At 38.4% G+C, this 20455-nt stretch overlaps 1 protein-coding gene across 1 annotated transcript in view; it reads left to right on the forward strand.

Annotated features, from left to right (window-relative positions):
* CCDC102B (coiled-coil domain containing 102B) overlaps window positions 1–20455 on the forward strand; it is a 331610-nt gene that overhangs the window by 137392 nt on the left and 173763 nt on the right. The window contains exons 8-9 of the mRNA XM_056131520.1: window positions 1678–1706; window positions 10486–10523. Coding sequence (XP_055987495.1) covers window positions 1678–1706; window positions 10486–10523 — 67 coding nt within the window. The remainder of the gene's footprint in view (window positions 1–1677; window positions 1707–10485; window positions 10524–20455) is intronic.

Genomic DNA, 20455 nt, shown 5'->3' on the forward strand with positions numbered 1-20455 from the left:
CTAGCATCCATGGGGGAATTTAGTGATAGGAACCTATAGGCTATGCTTTAGTTATTATTTTTTTTTCCATTTTATTTATTTATTTATTTATTTATTGAATCACCGTGGGAAAGGTTACAAAGCTTTCAGGTTTAGGTCTCAGTCATGCAAATATCAAACACATTTCCCTTTACCAATACTTATTTTTCACCATGAAGAACCCCAATAAAACCCCACCCCCCACCCCTCCCAGTCCCTGTGGGGCAGATGAATTCTAGTTAACACTCTATTTGCTTTGATTAGATTCATTGTTTCAATAAAAGATTCACCACTATTATTTAGAGTTTACCCCCCCCCCCCCCCAAATCAGACATGCTGAAAAAGCATTGTGAAGTGATTTGCTTTCTACAGCTGGGTTCAAGAATTAAATGTTGGTTTTGGATTTCTGCTATTTTACTTATTGACCCTGGAAGTATTTCTACTGAAAGTCAAATAGTTAAGAAATTGGTTTCTGTGCTCTGGAGTCGTGGCCGTGCTGGAGAGCTGCTAGTGGGGGGCAACTGGTGGCCTCATTAGGGCGTGAAGGGCGGACCGAAACGCCCCCCTTCCCATGAGGTTTTAGTCGCCCCCACTCCCCCGGCTCATACCTGCTGTCCGCAAGGCTCCCATGCGGCCATCATCTCTCTTTCCAGAGAGGAGAGGGTGACTGGGGCAACACCCTTTCCCCTCCGGACAGACCTGATGGCCTGGATTAACGCATGGTCCGTTCACTTTTCTGCTCCAAGCTGCCGGGTTCTGCATTAAGTCCTTGTGTTTCTGGGGCTGTGGCCGTGCTACAAACTTAACTATGATTTTCAGAGAGAAACGTTGGGTGGTTTACCTCCCATGGATCACATTGTATATAGAGAGATGTCGGCGGCTGCGAAAGCGGCCGTGCGGTTTTGAGGAAAAGTCCTAGTTCCCGTATACTTGAGCTGTGGTTGTAGAGGCTTCTGGTCACCGGGGTTCCATCTGGGGGAGGCGGGATGCGGTACCTACCCCATCTGGGGCTTCCCGATGATCTCGGCTCTTTTTGGAACCTGTTTTTTTTTTTCCTTCGGGATCTGTGGATCCCGCCCTCCATGTTGTCCTTCTCTTCGGCTGAATGCTGTAAATATGGCACTGGGGGGCGGGCTGTGGGCGTGACTTTCGGGATCTGAGGTTACCTGGGAGTTGTAGTCCCGGCAGATTTGAGGAAAAGTCCTAGTTCCTGCATACTCGAGTTGTGCTTGTAGAGGCTTCTGGTCACAGGGGTTACATTTGGGGGAGGCGGGATGCGGTACCTACCCCATCTGGGACTTCCCGATGATTTCGGCTCTTTTTGGAACCTGTTTTTTTTTTTTTCCTTCGGGATCTGTGGATCCCGCCCTCCATGTAGTCCTTCTCTTCGGCTGAATCTTAGTTATTATTTTTGCTTTGCTTATTTTCATGGAAGATTTGTAGACTTAAAAATAATCACCGCCATCACAGTCCCACAGGGCTAGTTACATAGTTAGAGCTCCAGGCTCCCAACTTCCAGATGTGGTCTTCAAAAATTGATCTATTTGTGGCAGTACTTTACAAGCTAGTTTTCTTCTCTCACCTTGATCTCCAACCACTTTTCAATACAGGTATACGTGCCTCTCATCCCGAGGATCACTTTGGAATATTGGTCTAGAGTGAAAAACAAAGCAAAACAAAACACCAAAGTACCGAAGAGAGATTTTTAAATTATTGGTGAAAATATACCCACTAATTAATGAATAACAAAACCTCTGGTCTTTCAGGCAGTTTCTTTTATTTTTCTTTTCAAAAAAGGAACAGGATAGAACCTAATAGATTAGCCAGCACAAAAATAATACGAAATAAGTTTTGAAAAAGATTAATTGACTTTGCCATATGGGCTGGAGCGATAGCACAGTGGTAGGGCGTTCGCCTTACAAGCGGCCAACATGGCCGACCCGAGTTCGATTCCTCCGCCCCTCTCGGAGAGCCCGGCAAGCTACCGAGAGTATTCGATATGCCAGACACAGTCACAACAAAGTCTCCAATGGAGACGTTACTGGGCCTGCTCGAGCAAATCGACAATCAACGGGAGGGCCTTTATTTACTTTACTTACTTACCTGCCATATGCTTAAAAGGATATTAAAAATAACACAATGGCTGTGCTATAATAAAACATTTTCCATTTCTATATATATATGATGACTATCAGTTCCTACATTTACCAAAAAAGAAATAAAAATGACAATTCTTATTTTATTCTATCAATAAGTAATTTCATCCATGGATACACAAACTGATTGAAAAATATATATCTATTCATCTCATTAAGAGATGCATTTTCAGGAAGTTATTGGTTTATATTTAATAATTCCTTATGACAGTATATGTTGTTATCTTATTTTTAAGTAACCGTGTTCTCATAATAATTGTAAAGATAACTCAATCGTAAAATTTTTTTATATTTTAATCTTAATAGTCACAGTATATCCACATATGTGTTAATTATATTTGAAAAATGTAAAGCATAAATAGTTTATAATATATTACAGAATAAAAATATAATTCTAAAAATATACATCTTATAGTATTGTGGCATGGACAAGGTTGAATGGAAATAAAAATTTCAAGAATAAATTTAGCAATATGAATTATTTAATAGATCACATGAATATGAAATTTCTGTAAAGTGGAAACTAACATTTTATTTAAAGTATCAATATTTACCAGAATTGTTAAGTTTTAAATTCTAAATAAATGTACTTTTTTGCTGATTTTTTTTGTGGGGCCATTTATCAAAATTAGGGCCATTTCCTGACTGTCCTCAGGGATCACTCTTTAGGGCTCAGGGACTGTATGTTTTGGCTGGGCTCAAACCTGGGTTGACTGCGTGCAAGGCAAGTTTCCTACCAACTGTGCATCCCTCTGGCCTCAGTAAAAATGCAATTTAAGAAAAAAAAGACCTATTTTAAGGTTAACTTTTAGAAAATACTGGTAAGATCACCAAGATTTTTGGTGTTTTTATTTTAATTTACAGATACAGTGAATTTTGCATTTAAAAATATTAGCTAAACATTCTTTAGTGAATTTACTGCCATTATTTATGAATGAGGGAGGAAATTGGGTAGCATTTCTGTTGAAGAACTTTGGTAACATTTCTGAACTTATGGGCCAGGCCGAGAGCACAGAGGGCCCAGCACCTGCCTTGCATGCTGCGGCCCTTGTTAGACCTTGGCACCCCATGCAGTCCCGGGTGCCTTCCCGGAGATGTCTCTACCTGCAGAGTCAGCAGGAAGCCCTGATAACAGGGAATTTTTGTAAAAATTTTAAACTGATGCTCGAAAGTGAAAAATTGGGGTGGGAGGTGCAAACTTCTCTGAGCACTTCTAGTTAATTAAAAGTATTTGAAGCCTTAATATCCGCTTTTATCTCTCCGTGGTTCTTCTGTAATTGGGTGGCTTTCTGTCTAGTCAGTTTCCTCCTTAAATTCCTCACCTTTCATAGAATGAAGTGTTTCTACCAGAAGCTACCTAACCGTTAAACTCTCCGTTTTATAAGGTTAAAGTAATTGATATTCAATCCTTAGCCTAAAGCCACATTATAAATGTATGTATCAACACAAAAGCAGTGGGAGAACCACCAAAATATGTTAAAATATGGTCAATTTGATGAGGGAAAAAGAATAAGTTCAGTATGATGAAGAGATTGGAGGAGATACATGTGAGAAGATCAGAGGATAATAGTTAAGAATCTGTCATGTTAATACCAAATGTAATAGGTTTTCTAAGCATGCTGGGGAAAGAGCTGTCGAGAGTTGAGAACTGTACAAAAGACAGAAATTACAGTGGTTGACTAGTTGAATGTTATAAATTCGTGGTGATGGTGGAAAGAGAACAATAGAAAAACTAAAGGTTTCTAAGTACTATTATAACATTATTTTCTGTCATTATTTTTTGGGTCACACCTGGTTTTGCTCAGAGTTTACTCCTGGCTCTGTGCTCAGGGATCACTCCTGGTGTAGACCAAGACACCGTATGTGGGATCAAACCCAGGTTGGCCATGTACAAGGCAAGCACCCTGTCCACTGTAATATCTTGCTGGCTTCTGTCACCTAGTTCTGATGACCATTTTCCAAGAGGTGACATAGGACCAAAAAGAAACAAATTTAAAAAGATGCTGAGTTGGAGGTGGATGTGCTTTGGGATTGAGGAGTACAGAAAAGAAATCTGACCAGTGAAAAGTGAGATGTTGCTGGAGCCTTGGGAGTAGCTGGAATCATCCAAGATTTGAGCATACCATAAAAGCAAAAGAGGGTTTGGAGGAATCGTCAAGACACTGAACCCAGATAAGAGCTAAATTGTGCAGAAGACGGAGTCAGAAAGAAAGGGGGAAGGAAAATATTTTTTCATGTAAGTCAGGGAAAGTGAATATTGAACATAGACGTTTTCAGCAATGTTGATTTCTGCTATGGAAGGAGAACCCTGGATTAGGTATATTGAAAATACAGGCAGAAGAAGTTAGTGGAAGGATGAATGAGGATGGAGTGTATGAAAGAGCAATAGACAAGCAATTCTTGCAAGCCAAGATTTCTCCTAGCTCCTCATCCAACCTAAAGTATTGAACAGTTTAATGATGATCAAGGAGAAATTAAGGATGTGCATATAAGAGGCAAGAGAGGGAGATCATTAGAGTGAGTTTTTTCAAGTACAACAATGCTGAATATAATAGAGAGATTAGTCTTTGACTTAGAAAACATCTTTAGGTTTTCATAGGAGGAAAGATTTGATAGCCTCAGCCAGTTGCAGTTTTTGTCATAGAGAAGTAGTTTTCTGCCTGGAATTCTTTGAGGAGGTGGTCAAGATCATATGATAAAAGTTGTGGGAGAAGTGGTGAGCTTGTTATTCAGGGGGATTGAGTTATGCTCTATTGTTAAGTTCACAAATATTATATATATAATAGTTCATAAAGAACTAGAGTTTTGGAATCAACCTCAACTGCTGAATTATTTTGTTATGTTCAAAAATGAAATATGAAGAAAATAAAAAACAGATGTGTTAGATTACATTTTTTGTAATTTCTTTAAAGAACCATTTCCCCCCTACAATATGTGAGAATATAAGAGACTATTATACGAGTTTCATGCCATTTTTTTTGTTTTCAGGATGTCATCTTGATAATTTACACTTTATTAAAATGTGAACATAGCAGAAAATATGTATATAGACAGTAGGATTGTTAATTTTCCAAAATCAAATTCTGTCAGATATTTTTGAACTCAGAGAGACAAGGTTTCCAGCAAAATCTTTCAACCTTTCACGAGAGAATTTTAAAAACATGATCCTGAAATTATAGATTGATATAATTTATTAAAATTCCCCATAAAGGGGGGCTGGAGCGATAGCATAGCGGGTAGGGCGTTTGCCTTGCATGCGACCGACCTGGGTTCGATCTCCAGCATCCCACATGGTTCCCCCAAGCACCGCCAGGAGTAATTCCTGAGTGCAGAGCCAGGAATAACTCCTGAGCATCGCTGGGTGTGACCCAAAAAGCAAAAAAAAAAAAAAAAAAAAAAAAAATTCCCCATAAAGGACTGTTTTATAATAAAGGACATTAGTTGTAGGGAACAGAACAATAGTATAGCAGGTAAGGTGCTTGCTTTGGATACAGCTGGCCGGGTTTGATCCCTAGCACCCCATTTGGTCTCTTGAGTCCAACAAACACGTACCCTGAGTGTTTAGCCAAGAGTTAAGCCCTAAGCACAGCTAAGCATAGCTCCAAATCAAAACAAAACAGAAAAGGTATCTGCTGCAGAATATTGCTTTCTAAAACAAACTCACTCATTTGATCAGGGACCATCAATATCTGGCAGACTCACTTCACTGCGGTATGTTATTTGTGGATGACATTCATGATTCTGCTAAATTCTCTACAATTCTAATAAATGATCTATACATTCATGGCTTTTAGAGGCTAAGTAGATTTCAATGACAAGTGTACTAATGTCAACCTAATGATCAGTGAGTGGCACCACCATTAAGGGGATTGTGAATCTAAAAGAGAAGTGTAGAATCATTGTAGTCGCACCAGTTGTTGTGAGAAGAAGCGTAGTTGTTTCAGTAATCTACTCATGTCCCCTGTTGTATTATATTAATTATTTTTCTTGTAAAGGCTTTCACTTACTTTATTTTCTACTCTGTGCCGCCTGGAGAGTTTTGAAATATGGAGACAATCTGAGTGACTGGAGTCAAACAGCCCTAGGGAAAGGGGGTGTAGGGGCGGAGACAGTCCCAAGGACCAAGGCCCTTGACTGTGACAGTCTCTGGTGCAGGAGTGCCCTGGGTTTCAGAACATTTCCTACGATGACTGTTTGGGAAGGGGAACTGTTCTGTGTGGGAAGGGGAGTGGGGCAGTTACTGGTGTAACTGAAATGATAGCACAGATGACTTCTGATCAGGCCGTTGGGGCACTGGGCGAGAATCACCTGGGCGTGTTTTCTATGAGAAGGCTGAGTTAAATTGATTTGGTTTCCCTTTAGATGGAAACATGAAAGAATCGCTGTGGGAAAAATCACAGTGCCCTTCTAGGGCTTTTCTCATGTTTCAGTTCCTATTCTTAGACTCCTTTTAAGAGCAGTTTTAGGTTCCCAGGGAAATGAAAAGAAGGGTCCCCGAGATTTCGCTGCCATAACTCGTCCCCAATCTCCAGGCAATACAATATGCGGGTCGCAGTGATGCATGGTCATCTGCAGAGTTCCTGCTTTTCTGTCAGGCTCACTCAGCTTTGTACAAACTGTAGGCCTGGACCCCACAGCACGGCATGGTGCCACTGTTATGACATCTGTCACACACCGTGACTTTCACTCCCTCAAAATGACCTTGTTACCCCTGTTCATCCCTTTCTCCTACCAACCTCTAAAAATCATTGATCTCTCTCTCTCCTTTTTTGTAAATCCATGTAATTTTTCTTTTTCCAGAATAAGATGGAATCAGACAGGCCACAGCTACTCATTTAAAATATTTTAAAAATTTTATTGAATCACTGTGATAGAGACCCTTACAAAGCTGTCCATGATTAGTTTTCAGTCACACAGTGTTCCAACACTCCTCTCTTGGCCAGTGTACTTTTCCCAACATCAGTACTCTTGTCCCCAATTTCCCTCCCATTACCTTCCACCCCATCCCCAGCCTGCCTCTATGGCAAGCACCTCTTCGTCTCTGTCTCTGTCTCTGTCTCTGTCTCTCTCTCTTTCTCTCTCTGTCTCTCTGTCTCTCTCTCTGTCTCTCTCTGTCTCTGTCTCTGTCTCTCTCTCTCTCTCTCTCTCTCTCTCTCTCTCTCTCTCTCCCCCCTTTTGGGCACTGCAATTTGCAGTGCAGATACTGAAAGGTTGTCCTGTATATTCCTTTACTTACTTTCAACACACAGTTCTTGTCCAGCGTGATCATCCCCAACTATTATTGTCATCCTGGTCCCTTCTCTATTTTACCTACCCTCAAAACCCCACACACTTGTGGTAGATTCCAACCACTGACCAGTCCTCCTAGCCCTGGGTTACAGCGTTTCAAATTTGACTTCTTTCACTTAGTATGCATTTAAAATTTTGCTCTATCTTTCTATGCCTTAAGGACTCATTTCTTTTTGTATATTTATTTTTTCTTATTTGAAAGAGCCCGTGTGCTCCACGGTAGACTGTGAGCCCCGTGAGACCCACTGTAATAATTTCCTCTTACTCCTTTTACTACTACCAAGAACAGTGCTTAGATCGGATGGGAAGGGAATGGGAGGGGGACTCATTTGTTTTTAGTATCAAATAATATTCTATTGATTGACTGTTTCACAGTTTATTTTTTATTTGTTTGTTTTCCTGCAGGAACTCCTATGAAAATTTGTTAGGATGTGTATTTTGTTTTACGTCCTGGCAAGTTACTGAAGCTATCTATATGTCTATTTTTGTGGCTTTTAGAAATGGAATTATAGTATAACTATTTAAATTTAATATGGATACCATTGAAAATGAATGCATCCTATATATTGTCATTTTTCATAGGTGCTCTGTGTACTTGCTCTACATGTTATATAGAGGCATTTCTTCCATAGTTCAAGTTTGCCTTTGTTATTACCTATGCTATATAGATACTTGATGAAAAACAAACATATATGGGAGTACAAAGAAAACTTTGGTACTAATATTCAGGGTTCTAAGACCAGGATTAATTGGTTTAGAATGCAGTGTGCCAATTACTAGGAGTCTGTGGCTGTAACTAAGCTTTGTCTAATTTTCAGTTCGTGACTTTGGATTTATGATTATTTGCTCATCTGTTTTCTGACAACTCTGGAATTTTTCACCACAAGTATATTATTAAATGCTTCAACCACAGTAAAACAGAAAGAACAAAAACTTCCAGAAAAAATAGTTTTAGGATCAAAATAAATGACTAATAAGGATTATTTTGAAACCATATACTTATTGTGATTATAATCTTAGCTTATTTTTCAATATCCTTCAGGGTCAATATGAGTATGAAATGGAATGATAATAAGAGATATATTTCTATTCTTAGGTTATATTAGAAATATAATATTACTGTATGCAATTAAAATGGTAGAATGATAGTGGCTGATCACTCTTTTATCTAAATGTTATAAAGGAAAAGTATTAGTCTAAATGACTATAATAAAAATCTTACTGTTAGTGGATCCTTAGTCTAGCTTTAACTGGAAACCGTATCTGATGTGCTTAGTTTTGTCAGGACTAATGTCACACAAGTTGTTGTCTGTCATTTCTGGTTGGAATTAACACAGCTATTGGTTGCTGACAAGGGTGAGGCAGACAAGGTAACCTCACTTTGTATAGTTAATTCGTTTGCTAGGAATGTCAAGTAAAATGGTAGAAACTTCTATTTTTTTTTACACTACCATCACAACCAACAAATTAATTTTCACAGATTGTAAACTCAGTTTTCACTGTCTTGGATTGATAAGAGATGAGTTATCCTTAGAGATAGGAGGGGGATTGGATTCTTTGTACTTTCTAAACAATTGCATGTGTGCATTAAAAGTGGCAAATCATAAATTATTTATATTCAACAGATAACATTGGAAGATGCCTTGAATACAAATGTGGAGGGATAATTCAGGAAATGGAGTTAAATTTGTGAAAATATAGGAAGGGAGAAAAGTAGCTTGCATTAGATGGTTTCTTGCCTCAGAGGTTTCTTGTAAAACCCTGGAAAGGATGAATTTACACAAGAATCTATTTTATATCAGAGGAACGTAGTTCTGCAGAAAATGCGTGGATTGGGGGCGGTGTCATTTTCTGATTATTCTCTTTAAGTCTCTGTTTACAGATGGGAATATGGATAGTGATCACGGGATTTTTGCAAAGATCCTGCTTGGCAAGGGAAACCTTAGTCTACGTTCAGAATTGGCTTTCAGTGGTTCAAGGGAATTAGCTCTTCCTCCGTTGTCCACATTGGTGTCATCATCTCTTCCCCTCCATGAGTCACCCAAAAGAATTTTCCAAGAGACATGTGCCTAAAGAATCCTTGATGAGAAAGTTGAACTGTCAAAAACAGCTCTTCTGAGAAACTCTTTTGGAGAGGAAAATGAGAGATTTTCAGATCTTTTGTTTTCCACGGACTGTAATACCAAGGATAGTTATAGGCTTTCCCTGACCTTGAGATGTAAGACACACCCATATTAACAGCATTTAGCAGGCGGTTACATAAGTACTCATTTAACAATTGAAAACAAAAATCAATGGAGGCTCCCCAAACTGTGTATTGTAACACACCTCAAAAACTGAAGATCTTTTTTCTCTTAGCACAGAAATCCTAGACAGGGATCTTTGAAGTAGCTTTCTAGGTTAGGGCTGGAGAGAGATTACACGGGGCAAGACGACTATCTAGAAGGCATCCTGGTTTGATCCCTGGCAAGACATGGACCCCGAGCATGGCTGGGACAAATCAGAGCCAAGGACAGGATGATGTTTAAGTGATGGCTGTGTTTCTTCGCCCTACAATACCCCCGCCCCCCATCAAAGAAACTGCAACAAAAAGTGGTGTGTGAGTGCCAAAGATTATCATTTACCCTTGTGTGTGTAAAATGCCCAAGTATGTTATTTGCCTTGGTGGGTAAATATTTAAGCAGTTCCAGCACCTGTATCTTGGAATAATCCCCAGCAATCAAATGGAATGAACTTTTTGGCCATGTGATCATCTACATGAATCTCCGAACAGGTATGCTGAGTGAAAAATGGCAGTGCTCAAAGACTGAGGAGTTCAGTATTCATTCCATTGATAAGACATCACTGAAATAATCATTTTTCAGAACTCAAGTGCAGATTAGTGGTTGCCAGGGTTTAGGGAATAATGGGAGGGAGGGGGCATGACTGTACATTGTCAAATTGATGCATCCTTGGCAAGACAGAAATGATCTGCTTTTTGACTGCACCACAGTACCTATCTAGCTCTGAGACTGCTCTATAGACCTGAAAGATGAGATCACTGGAGAATACAGGGCAAAGGTATGTGTCTTCATTATTTCTTAGACATGTTAAGTAATTGTCAATGATCTAACAACAACAATTAAAATCAGAAATCAAAATCGTATGACAAGTTCCTTCTTTTCCCATATACTCCTTTGGAAATATGCATCACTCATTTTATTTTGGGGCGGGGGAAGCCCAGGATTTGTAAAATCAAGTTCTTATCTAGCCATCATCTTGCTGTCTGAACTCTTATTAATTACATTTTTTTCTGACTATGTGAAAAAAATCAATTACATTTTTTTTCTGACTAAAGTGTCAATTTATAAATGTATGTGAAATGTTAAGGCAATGCATGTCTGTTTTGTCCTTTACCATTCACATGACATTTTGTATATACTATATTGCACTGACCATCCAGATTTTAAGGTTTTTATTACTCTGCACAGTTCTGTCAGAGGCCTTAAAGGACTTTAGAGAATTTATATCTGTAGCTACCCTCTCCTCTCTACTTAATTCTTTTGCATGTAAGACTGTTGGGTAGAACAAGGATACTTACTACAGCTTCTGGCATAGTTTCCCAATAAATGTTTCAGGGGGAAAATGCACACTTAGTGGGAATAAGCTAACCCCAGATTATACCGTAAGGCTTTCCAAGAGAAGTAGATTTTTTTCTCAGTCTCAATTCACCTAGAATGTTATTTCCTTATGCAAATCTTTAATGATTATGTGCACAAAGACCTCATAAAGTATTGCACTGGACAAAAGATAGAACATAGTCTTGCATGTGTGGGACTCTCAGTTCTATCAAGGCAATTTCTGAATTCCTGAATACTAAGTGGGTCCGGACCCTGTTTAAAAAATAGTTAGGTCCCTACAAAGAGAGTATATGGAGTTAGGCACTTGCCTTGCAGGAGGGTTCCCTGGTTCAAATCCATAGCACCACTTATGTTTCCTCAAGCGTTGGTAATCAAAGGGAGTGAGCCCTAAACACAGAACTCAAAGTAAGCCACAAGTAGTTCCTGGCCCAACCCAAATATATATATATATATATATATATATATATATATGTGTGTGTATACACATATACATGTGCATATATATATATATAGACATATATCTATCCAAAACAATCTCAGAACAAGAGGCTTAAGATCCACATTCTGCTACCCCCACCCTGAATTTCAGAGGAATTTTATGAAGTTGATGAATTAATTGTCCAGGATGCAGAGGCTCTTCCTACTCAGGATTTGAGTTCTCCCATTCACACACTGTCTCAGATACTTCATTACATTTAACGTCTTCTCCCACAGCACAAGAAAATTTCCTTTGAATGATTTTTTTCTTCTCAATTATAAGTGAATTCAACGTGATATAAATGGAAGGGATTGATTTTTTTCCTCTTTTGGAATGTTTCTGTTTATTCACTTTTGAATTGCTACTTCCTAACTGAGCAAAACATTGACCCTGTGAGTAAAATGTTAACTTTATGTAGTTATGACATAAATGTCCCAATTGATTTTACTTAATCAGAACAAGATACATTTTGTCACCATTTTTTTTTTTATAGCCAGAAATTCCAGTGGGGTTAGAGAGGGGAACTCTTCTCACGGCGAGTACTCACTGTGTCTCTCGGCATAAGCAAACTACAATAAGAGAAGTGAAAAACACAAGAAGAAAAATAAATAGTGTATGTCTGTGGATTCTTTTGGTGTCTTATTGGAGCATCTATTCAACAAGTCATTCTCAAGCATCTCTAGTTTGCTTCCACTGAGATTATGCTCTGAAAATTCAATAGATATGCCGCATGACGACGATCGCAGCCGGAATCAATTTAGTCAAACAATTAAAGGCAACATCTTAGGGACTGGGCTAGGTAGTAATCTCTGCAAGTACATGGAAACTTAATGAGAATGAGACCTGATGTTTGAACAGCAGCTAGCCATGTGAAAAAACAAAAGTAAAAGGAAGAATCTTATCACAAGCAGGGATGGCAAAAGCATCAGTTCGCCTAGCCGGAAGTGTATTAAATAGAGAAGTCTGAGTAGAATTAAAAGTTTAGAGTATTTGTTTTTCTTTTCCTTTTTTTTCTTCTTTTTGGGTCACACCCGGCGATGCTCAGGAGTTACTCCTGGTTCATGCACCCAGGAATTACTCCTGGCGGTGCTCGAGGATATTGAATTCCCACATTGGATGCTGGGAATCGAACCTAGGTCGGCTGTGTGCAAGGCAAACGCCCTACCCGCTGTGCTATTGTTCCAGCCCTGAGTATTTATTTTCAGATGGGAAATATATTTTAAATTTTTTGAAACATCGAGGCTACTGATCATATGGTAAAAATATCTCCTTTAGGGGGCCAAGGAGACAGTACAGAGGGTAAGAATCTTTTGTTGCCTGTTGTCTCCCTGGGATTGAGCCTCAGCACCCTACATGATCCCCTGACACCTGCAGGGAGTGATTCCTGAGCACAAAGTCAGGGATAAGCCCTGAGCACTTCTGAGTACTCTTCTTGCCAAAACAATGCCTCCTTTCCCTCTTACATGACGATCGATATCAGGAATTGTCATCAAGTGGGTGTCAGACTTTTGTTCATTTTCTTTTTTACACTGGAGTGGGGTCTTGGGCCACACCCAGAGGTGTCATGAGCTATTCTTGACTCTATGTTTACTAATGACCCCTAGCCACGCTTCGGGTGCCCTACATGGTGCCATGATTGAACGGGGGTTAGCATATGAGATCAGGTACACTCTTTCTGCAGTGCTCTAGGTGCTATTTTGATCACTAAATGAGCTGCAGAGACTAACTTATGTGTTTGAGGGAAACATGGTCTGGGGGATCCAGAAGACAGAAAACATAGTTTTGTTTTGCTTTAGGAAGAACAGAAATACCGCCATGGTTCTTTCTTTCTTTCTTTCTTTCTCTCTTTCTCTCTTTCTCTCTTTCTTTCTTTCTTTCTTTCTTTCTTTCTTTCTTTCTTTCTTTCTTTCTTTTTCTTTTCCTTCCTTCCTTCCTTTCTTTTTTTTGTTTTTGCTTTTAGGTTCACACTCGGCGATGCACAGGGGTTACTCCTGGCTCATGCACTCAGGAATTACTTGTGGTGGTGCTCGGGGGACCATATGGGATGCTAGGAATTGAACCTGGGTCGGCTGCGTGCAAGGCAAACGCCCTACACTCTGAGTGTGCTACCACTCCAGCCCCCATGGTGCTTTCTTAAATGAAAAATTCCAGTTTTAATTCTGCAAGTGTGGTGCAATGCTCACAGTCTGGTCATTCCACGCTGTGCATGTACATGTGATCCTGCCTTCAGCTCGGTCTTTGCTCAGGGGCCTGAGCAGAGTCTTGTAGATAAGAAAAAAGCACAGCTGTGTCAGAGTTTGATGGCAGATTTGCAGGATGCTTCTGGAACTGACCTAGTTACGAGATTTTAGATCAAGAACCACCGAGGATTTTGTTTACTGGCATAGCTAACTAGCATTATCTTTGGCTAGCAGGGTTTTCTATGATCACGAAGCCGGTGCTACAATAAATTTATTTTCTGAGATTGCCATCGAAAAGTGTTGAGATGAATTCATTTCATCTTGTATCTTGTGCCTGACTCACTATTCATGTTTTAGCTGAGACCGTTGGATTACTGAGACTACTATGAATATATCAAAAATGGTTGTGTAATTTTGGAACAGGATATTGATAGTTGCAGGAAGATTAATTTTGAAGCCAGTTAGTGATATGGGTCTAGGCATTTTGGCATATTCTTAGTTCATATTGACAAAGCTCATGACACCGAATCTATAATAAGATATTTCATATGAGTATGTTGTTAGAAATAAGTTTCAGAGAAAAGTGAATATCAAACTGTCATGTATAGTAACAAATTCTGGTCACTTAGACAAATCTATCTCTAAATGGCCCAATTACCCATGACTAAAAATTGTCACTTGCCCTTCATGTACTGAAACAGGAAAATATGTAATTGAATAATGGATAAAAGCTTGTTATCATTTATACAGGAAATAGTAAGTGCGTTGCGTAGCAACATTTTGTTATTCAAAAAAAGTTTTGATCATGTAGGGTGGAAGAATATTTAAAATCCCTGTGGGTCATTCCATGAGCACCAGCTTTCCCTGGTGGCAAGCGTTCAGAAATGCATACTTCAAGTGTCTTAATCCATGCCAAGTTTGTTTAACCTTGCTTTCCTTTGTCTGCTACTGGACAGTGACAATCTGCTGAAGATTGTGATGTGGTGGTAATAGGAGAGATCAAATTAATTTAAACTGCTAAAATCTGCCTATTTATATTAGTCCATTTTGTTTCATCAGAAATACTGCCACTTTTTAGTGTCACCCCCAAGGTACCCACTGTGTCCTCGGTGTCCAGAGGCTAAGTGGACTCTTGTGATGCCTGTGTATCCAATAAGGGTTGCAATCACTAGTAAAGGGAAATGTTCTAACACTCCATTCCTATCCATAAAATTGCTGAAGCAACAGGACAGTGGGGAGGGTGTTTGTCTTGTATGTGGCCAACCTGGGTTTGATCCCCAGCATCACATATGGTTCGGAAGCACTGCCAGGAATGGCCCCTGAGTGCAGAGCCAGGAGTAATCCCTGAGCATCATCAGGTGTGGCCCTAAAACATTCAAACAAAAAATGTTTCCATTAGAACATATTCCCAAGGGATGGCTGTTGATTGAATGAATGAAGAAAAAGATAAGCTTTATTTTGAAAGAGAGTCTTCTATTTAAACGTTAGTTTAAATGTTGGAATGCAACATAAACGCTAGAATGCACACGGGATGCACATGCTGTGCATTTGTTGGTCGTGCATGTGCCCAGTAATATAAACCGGTGAGTATGAGACTTAAAAGATTAGAAAATCAAGAAGCTATTAGTCACTTAAGTCATAAAGGAAAACCCAAATTTCAGATAATCTTTCTACTTCTAGGCATCAACCGAAGGGATTCAGTGTCATCTGAACTCTTGTTGCATTTATTTATGTTTTCAATAATTGCAAGATTATTGAAAAATCTCTAATATATTATTAGAAAATTCCTGCAGTAAATAAATTACTCTTGAGTGGAATAGCTGAGTTTTATAAATTTATGAATCAGTAAAACTTTTCTCATATTTATTTTAAATTGTGCAAGAACAGGTGGTATTGGCACAATTATTTTTAATCGTAATGAGCCGTATTGGTTTTTATTTTCAGTATTGATCTGTTCAAGTTCAAAACTGTTGTTCTGGAATTAATGAGTCTTGCCGCCTAAGGCATTTTTGTGTGTATTTAGTAAGGATGTAAGTACCCTGGTAAAAAGAAAAACTCTTTTTGTTCATCTGAGGCCCTGTCTTTAAGCTTTATAGTAATCACTGAAACAATAATTGTCTTAATAAATAAAAATTATATCGGTGATAAAGCAAGATAATTTTTCTTCCAAATTATTTCTTCAATGAATGAGAGAATGAAATCAAAAGTGGAGGAAGTAATTAGGATGTACTCACAGCAGAAGGGAAAATAGAACAAAAGAGAAAGGAAGAATAGTTATTTAATGCATCCATATTTGTCAAAAGTTTTGGAAAGTAATGGAAGGTATCTCTTAAAATACCTGTCTACTTTGTTTCTCAATACGACTAGTTCTTGTGTTTGAAAGCTTCAAAGGTTTCATGTGCCTCATAAATCCAGAACAGACTTGATTTCTCATACTCAACACATCCTCTGATAAGGATGCAATATTGTAATTGTGTTCTTAACAGATATAAAAAAGAAATCGTTGAAAGTATAAGGAATACACCAAAGGCTACACGGACACTAACTGGAAGCTTGAGAACTTGGTCTCACACTTAATCACTGTGTGTTTGCCTCACACCATCATAGATCAATGAAATATTTCAAGTGCTTTTCATCTTATTGTTTTGAAATTCATTTTTGCATGAATTTGGAAACAGATGCTAAAGAATTAGGCAAAATGAGTTATATGCAGTGACTAAATTATAGCTTAGTGTATGATTCTAGAAACACTTCATTTTTTGATATATTAAAATATTTTAGTTGTGGTTATATCATTCCAACAATATAAGACACCATCCAACATCCACAAAATGGCAGTTATAGGAGTGAGTTTTGCTATGCTGCACTTCAGAAACTTTAAATTTGTGTCACTTGGGAGAATGTAAACAAAGAATAGCATTATTATTCACCAGATGCTGTAAAGTCATGTCCTTTGGCACAGAGAAGACGATGGGAGATGACAGGGTAGAGAACATGCAGTGTCTTCTCTGAAAAAGATTTTCTGGATCCCTTTCCTTTCTTTTGGGATTTTCTCGGTATCTGACTTTTCCTAAGTAAATCCTCGATCTTTCTACGTATTTTGTCTTCAAGTTCCAAATGCTGAAAAAAAAATTAAAGGACACAGATAGTGAAGAAACCCAACATAATTTCTTTGACCTGAAATCCTTATGTCTGGGGGTTATTCCCTGCTCTCTCCATTGCTAAAATCTGGAGTGGTTCATGGATGACTGTTGACACAAGCCATACAAATGCATAATTTATTCCTGTAAGTTATGTCCTTCAGTATAAAAGATGAGGTTTACCCGCATTTCTAGCCCTTTCCCTGCTCAGGAAGCTCATCTTCCTTCCCCTCCCCGCCCCTGCCCTCCCTTCCCCTCCCATATCCTCCCACTTCTTCCCTCCTCCAACCTTCCCTCCTTTCCTCCTTTCTTCCTTCCTATTACTTCTCTAAGCAAAACCATTTTGCTTCACTGAAAAAAAAGTTGATACCCCCAAATTTTCAATAACACATAATTGAGTCCCCCGTTGTTCAAGTTGATCACCTGAGAAATCTCATTTTAGGACCAGAATGGCTATCAGTAGACAAATGAGCTTCATATAACATGGCTCATTGTGTGTAAATTGGAACTCTGGCTATTAAGAGGCCAGATTAGGTAAATTTCTTCCTTCTTTAACATTGCCATAATGTACTTTTCTTGGAGAGGAGATTGAATGCAAACAGCATGGTAACTGCAGGAATTGACTAGATTACCTGTATATTAAAGTGGGTGATATTTTAGCCTTTCCTACTAGAAACAGACAAAAATACAGTAAGGTATTATATAGTCATTACTTATGATCCTACTCTATTAAAGGAAGATAAAAGTTGCAGTGCATGTAGAAAGTTATTTAACCTGCAAACTGTGGGAAGATATTTTTCACATACCTTACAAATAGCAGAGTAAGTGGGGAAGCTGAAATTTCAGAATGCACCACCTGTATCTGACTGAAGTCTGCTGTGCTTCCAAGCTTCTGTATAAAATGTTTTAATATCCTGCATAGTTTCATCAGCTCTAATGCTACTGACACATAATATTTTATTAACTTCAATATTGTCACACTCGAGACTATATTCTGCCCTTCGCTAGAGCAGATGGCTTTCAGGATAACCTGTTAATTTTGTATTTCTTTCTTTCCTTTAAATTAAGTCTTATGAATAATTATTTTTCAAAAATAAGGAACGTATACAAACTGAATAATTTTGTAACATTTTAAATATAATGCTACATTTATTTTTTACAATAGCACTCTGATTTTCATGCCTTGAGTCACAGTACTATTGTCAGTGTAGCTTTCCTATTACCAGGCTATATTAGTTTTGATCAAAATGATATATATGGGGTAATAAAACTCTATCAAGTAGACTGATGCTGTAGCAAAAAGTAAACATTAAAATTTAAATTCAATTAGATAATTTATATTATCTATTTATAAGTAAACATTTATTCATATTAAATGTATAATATAGAAATGCATTTGTATATAAATTCACATTAAATTTATTGGATACTAAAAAAACTGAAATTTATTTTTAATAAATGTTCTAAATACTTATGAAAGTAAAGTGATACATTTGAGTGTCATTTCTATTTACAAAATTTGCTTTGCTTTAACTATAAAAAGCTATGGCAGTAACCAGTAACTTTTAGATAATTGATTTATTTCTCCATGGTAAATTGGTAATTTCTTTCCAAGAATTAATAATTAACCACGGATCAAGAATTGCCCTTTTCATCAGTGCAGTTTTAGGATCAAAGGCACTAATGATTTGGAACACATTGAGAATAAAGAAAGAATGAAATACTAAAATTCTGTTGGGAGTGGAAAAACAGGGTACAGGTATACCACAATTACTTGATCACTTGACATCCCATTACTCAATGATTTGCTCCAGTGGGCGCCAGTAACATCTCCATTCATCCCTGTTGCATGCTAGTGTAGCCCAATGGCATCTGCTCGTTCTAGGAACACAAAGAGCCTCAAACCGATCGTTCAGAGTCTTGTCGAAGAAGTCTGACCATCTTGTAGGTGGGTGGCCACACGGTCTTTTGATGTCCCGTGCAATCCAGTTGGTAACGGCTCTAGTCCAGCAGTCAGTCGTCTCCAAATCTCATTACGTGTCCAGCCCATCTGATTTTCGACATCTTGGCAAACGAGACAGCGTTCCTGATTCTTGACCATCTATGGTCGGAACTCTGGATTCTTTCTCTCATTTGAGTGAAACGTGATACTCCAAGCATAGCTCTTTCAATTCCTCTTTGGGAGACCCGAATAGCATTCTCATCCTGTTTGCATAGGGCCCAGGTCTCTGAGGCATATGTTAATGCAGGAAGAACAGTGGAATCAAAGAGATGTGCCGGGAGCCGGAGGTTCTTCGTCCTCTTAACTATTTCTTCTAAGCTCTTGAAGGCATTAGGAAAGCGTCCTGGAGCGTGCCAGTGGCTGGATAGTGGAGGTAGTATGGATCTAAAGTAAGAAGAAAAAATATATTAAGATAATTTGAAAATATAAGAGATTTCATATATCTGTAATTATTTAAGGATAAGTGTGTGTATGTGTGTGTTGCAGAGAGGTGAGTGGGAGAGGCAGAACAGGTGACCAGATTTTAATAATGGAAGAAAGTACTTTGAATGTGGGTCCATATTAATTTAAAACGGAAAAAATCAATAAAATATTATTGAACCGAAACCTAAAGTTCTTTTTTATGGTCTTAAAAGGATCCTCAACTTGTTTTTAAAAATGATTGAAGTGTTGAACATATCCAAAGTTTGTTTCCAAATAACATTCATGCTTTCATATTTTTTTAGGATCAATAGAATGTCTCGCTTTAAAAATTATTGCAGGTAGATCATACTTTATGCAAAATAGGTGACGTTTGCATCACTGAAAGCCCAACACTTACTCAGTAGTTGTCATTTATCAGAGGAACTCTTCCCCACAGATTTTCTACTGCCCAGGGATGTATTGCATATATTGCTCTGATCTGGTTTGACATCCACTCATCTCACATGGATTCTGCTGGTGCAGGAATGGGAACACTCAAACTTATTTGACCTACTTCCCCCTTTAAGGATAAAATTACTCAGTTCCTACCCGGAAACCTGAATTCTTTAACGCTCCCCCAAGTGTACCCACAACTAAACGCCATGCCTAGATTTTTCCATCACCCCTGAGAGGGGGCTGTGGTATGACACTTTGGGAAAGAGAGATCTAGACTCCTACCCTCATAGACCCCACATGTCCAACACTCAGATTTCAATATTTTATCCTTTACTCTGTAGCTCCAACTTCCTTAATGTTAGCATACAATTCTGACGGTTGTTTCACTTGGCTTCATTCTATATTTTTTTGTTAGTGGGTCTTACCATTTTCTATCTTGGCTCTCCTTTCCTCTTCTGAGTCAGTGTCTGGCCTCTACTAAAGTTTTTACTTATTTAGGAAAACCAAGCCAAGATTTTTGCTTGACTTTACCACTTCATGTGACACACTGAAACTGTTTTTTTTTTCCCCGTTACTCAGGTCTTCATTTGTGGAGCAAAGGAGGGAACAATTGATGTGAGATCAGAAGTCAAAAATCAACATTTTAGGGAGTTTACCTGGATCTAGATGAAAGCCACTTAAACTTTTCCTTACAAATGATTTTGAATTCTGGTC

Source organism: Sorex fumeus, unplaced genomic scaffold, assembly GCF_029834395.1.
Source record: "Sorex fumeus unplaced genomic scaffold, SorFum_2.1 ptg000092l, whole genome shotgun sequence".
Classification (NCBI taxonomy): Eukaryota; Metazoa; Chordata; class Mammalia; order Eulipotyphla; family Soricidae; genus Sorex; species Sorex fumeus.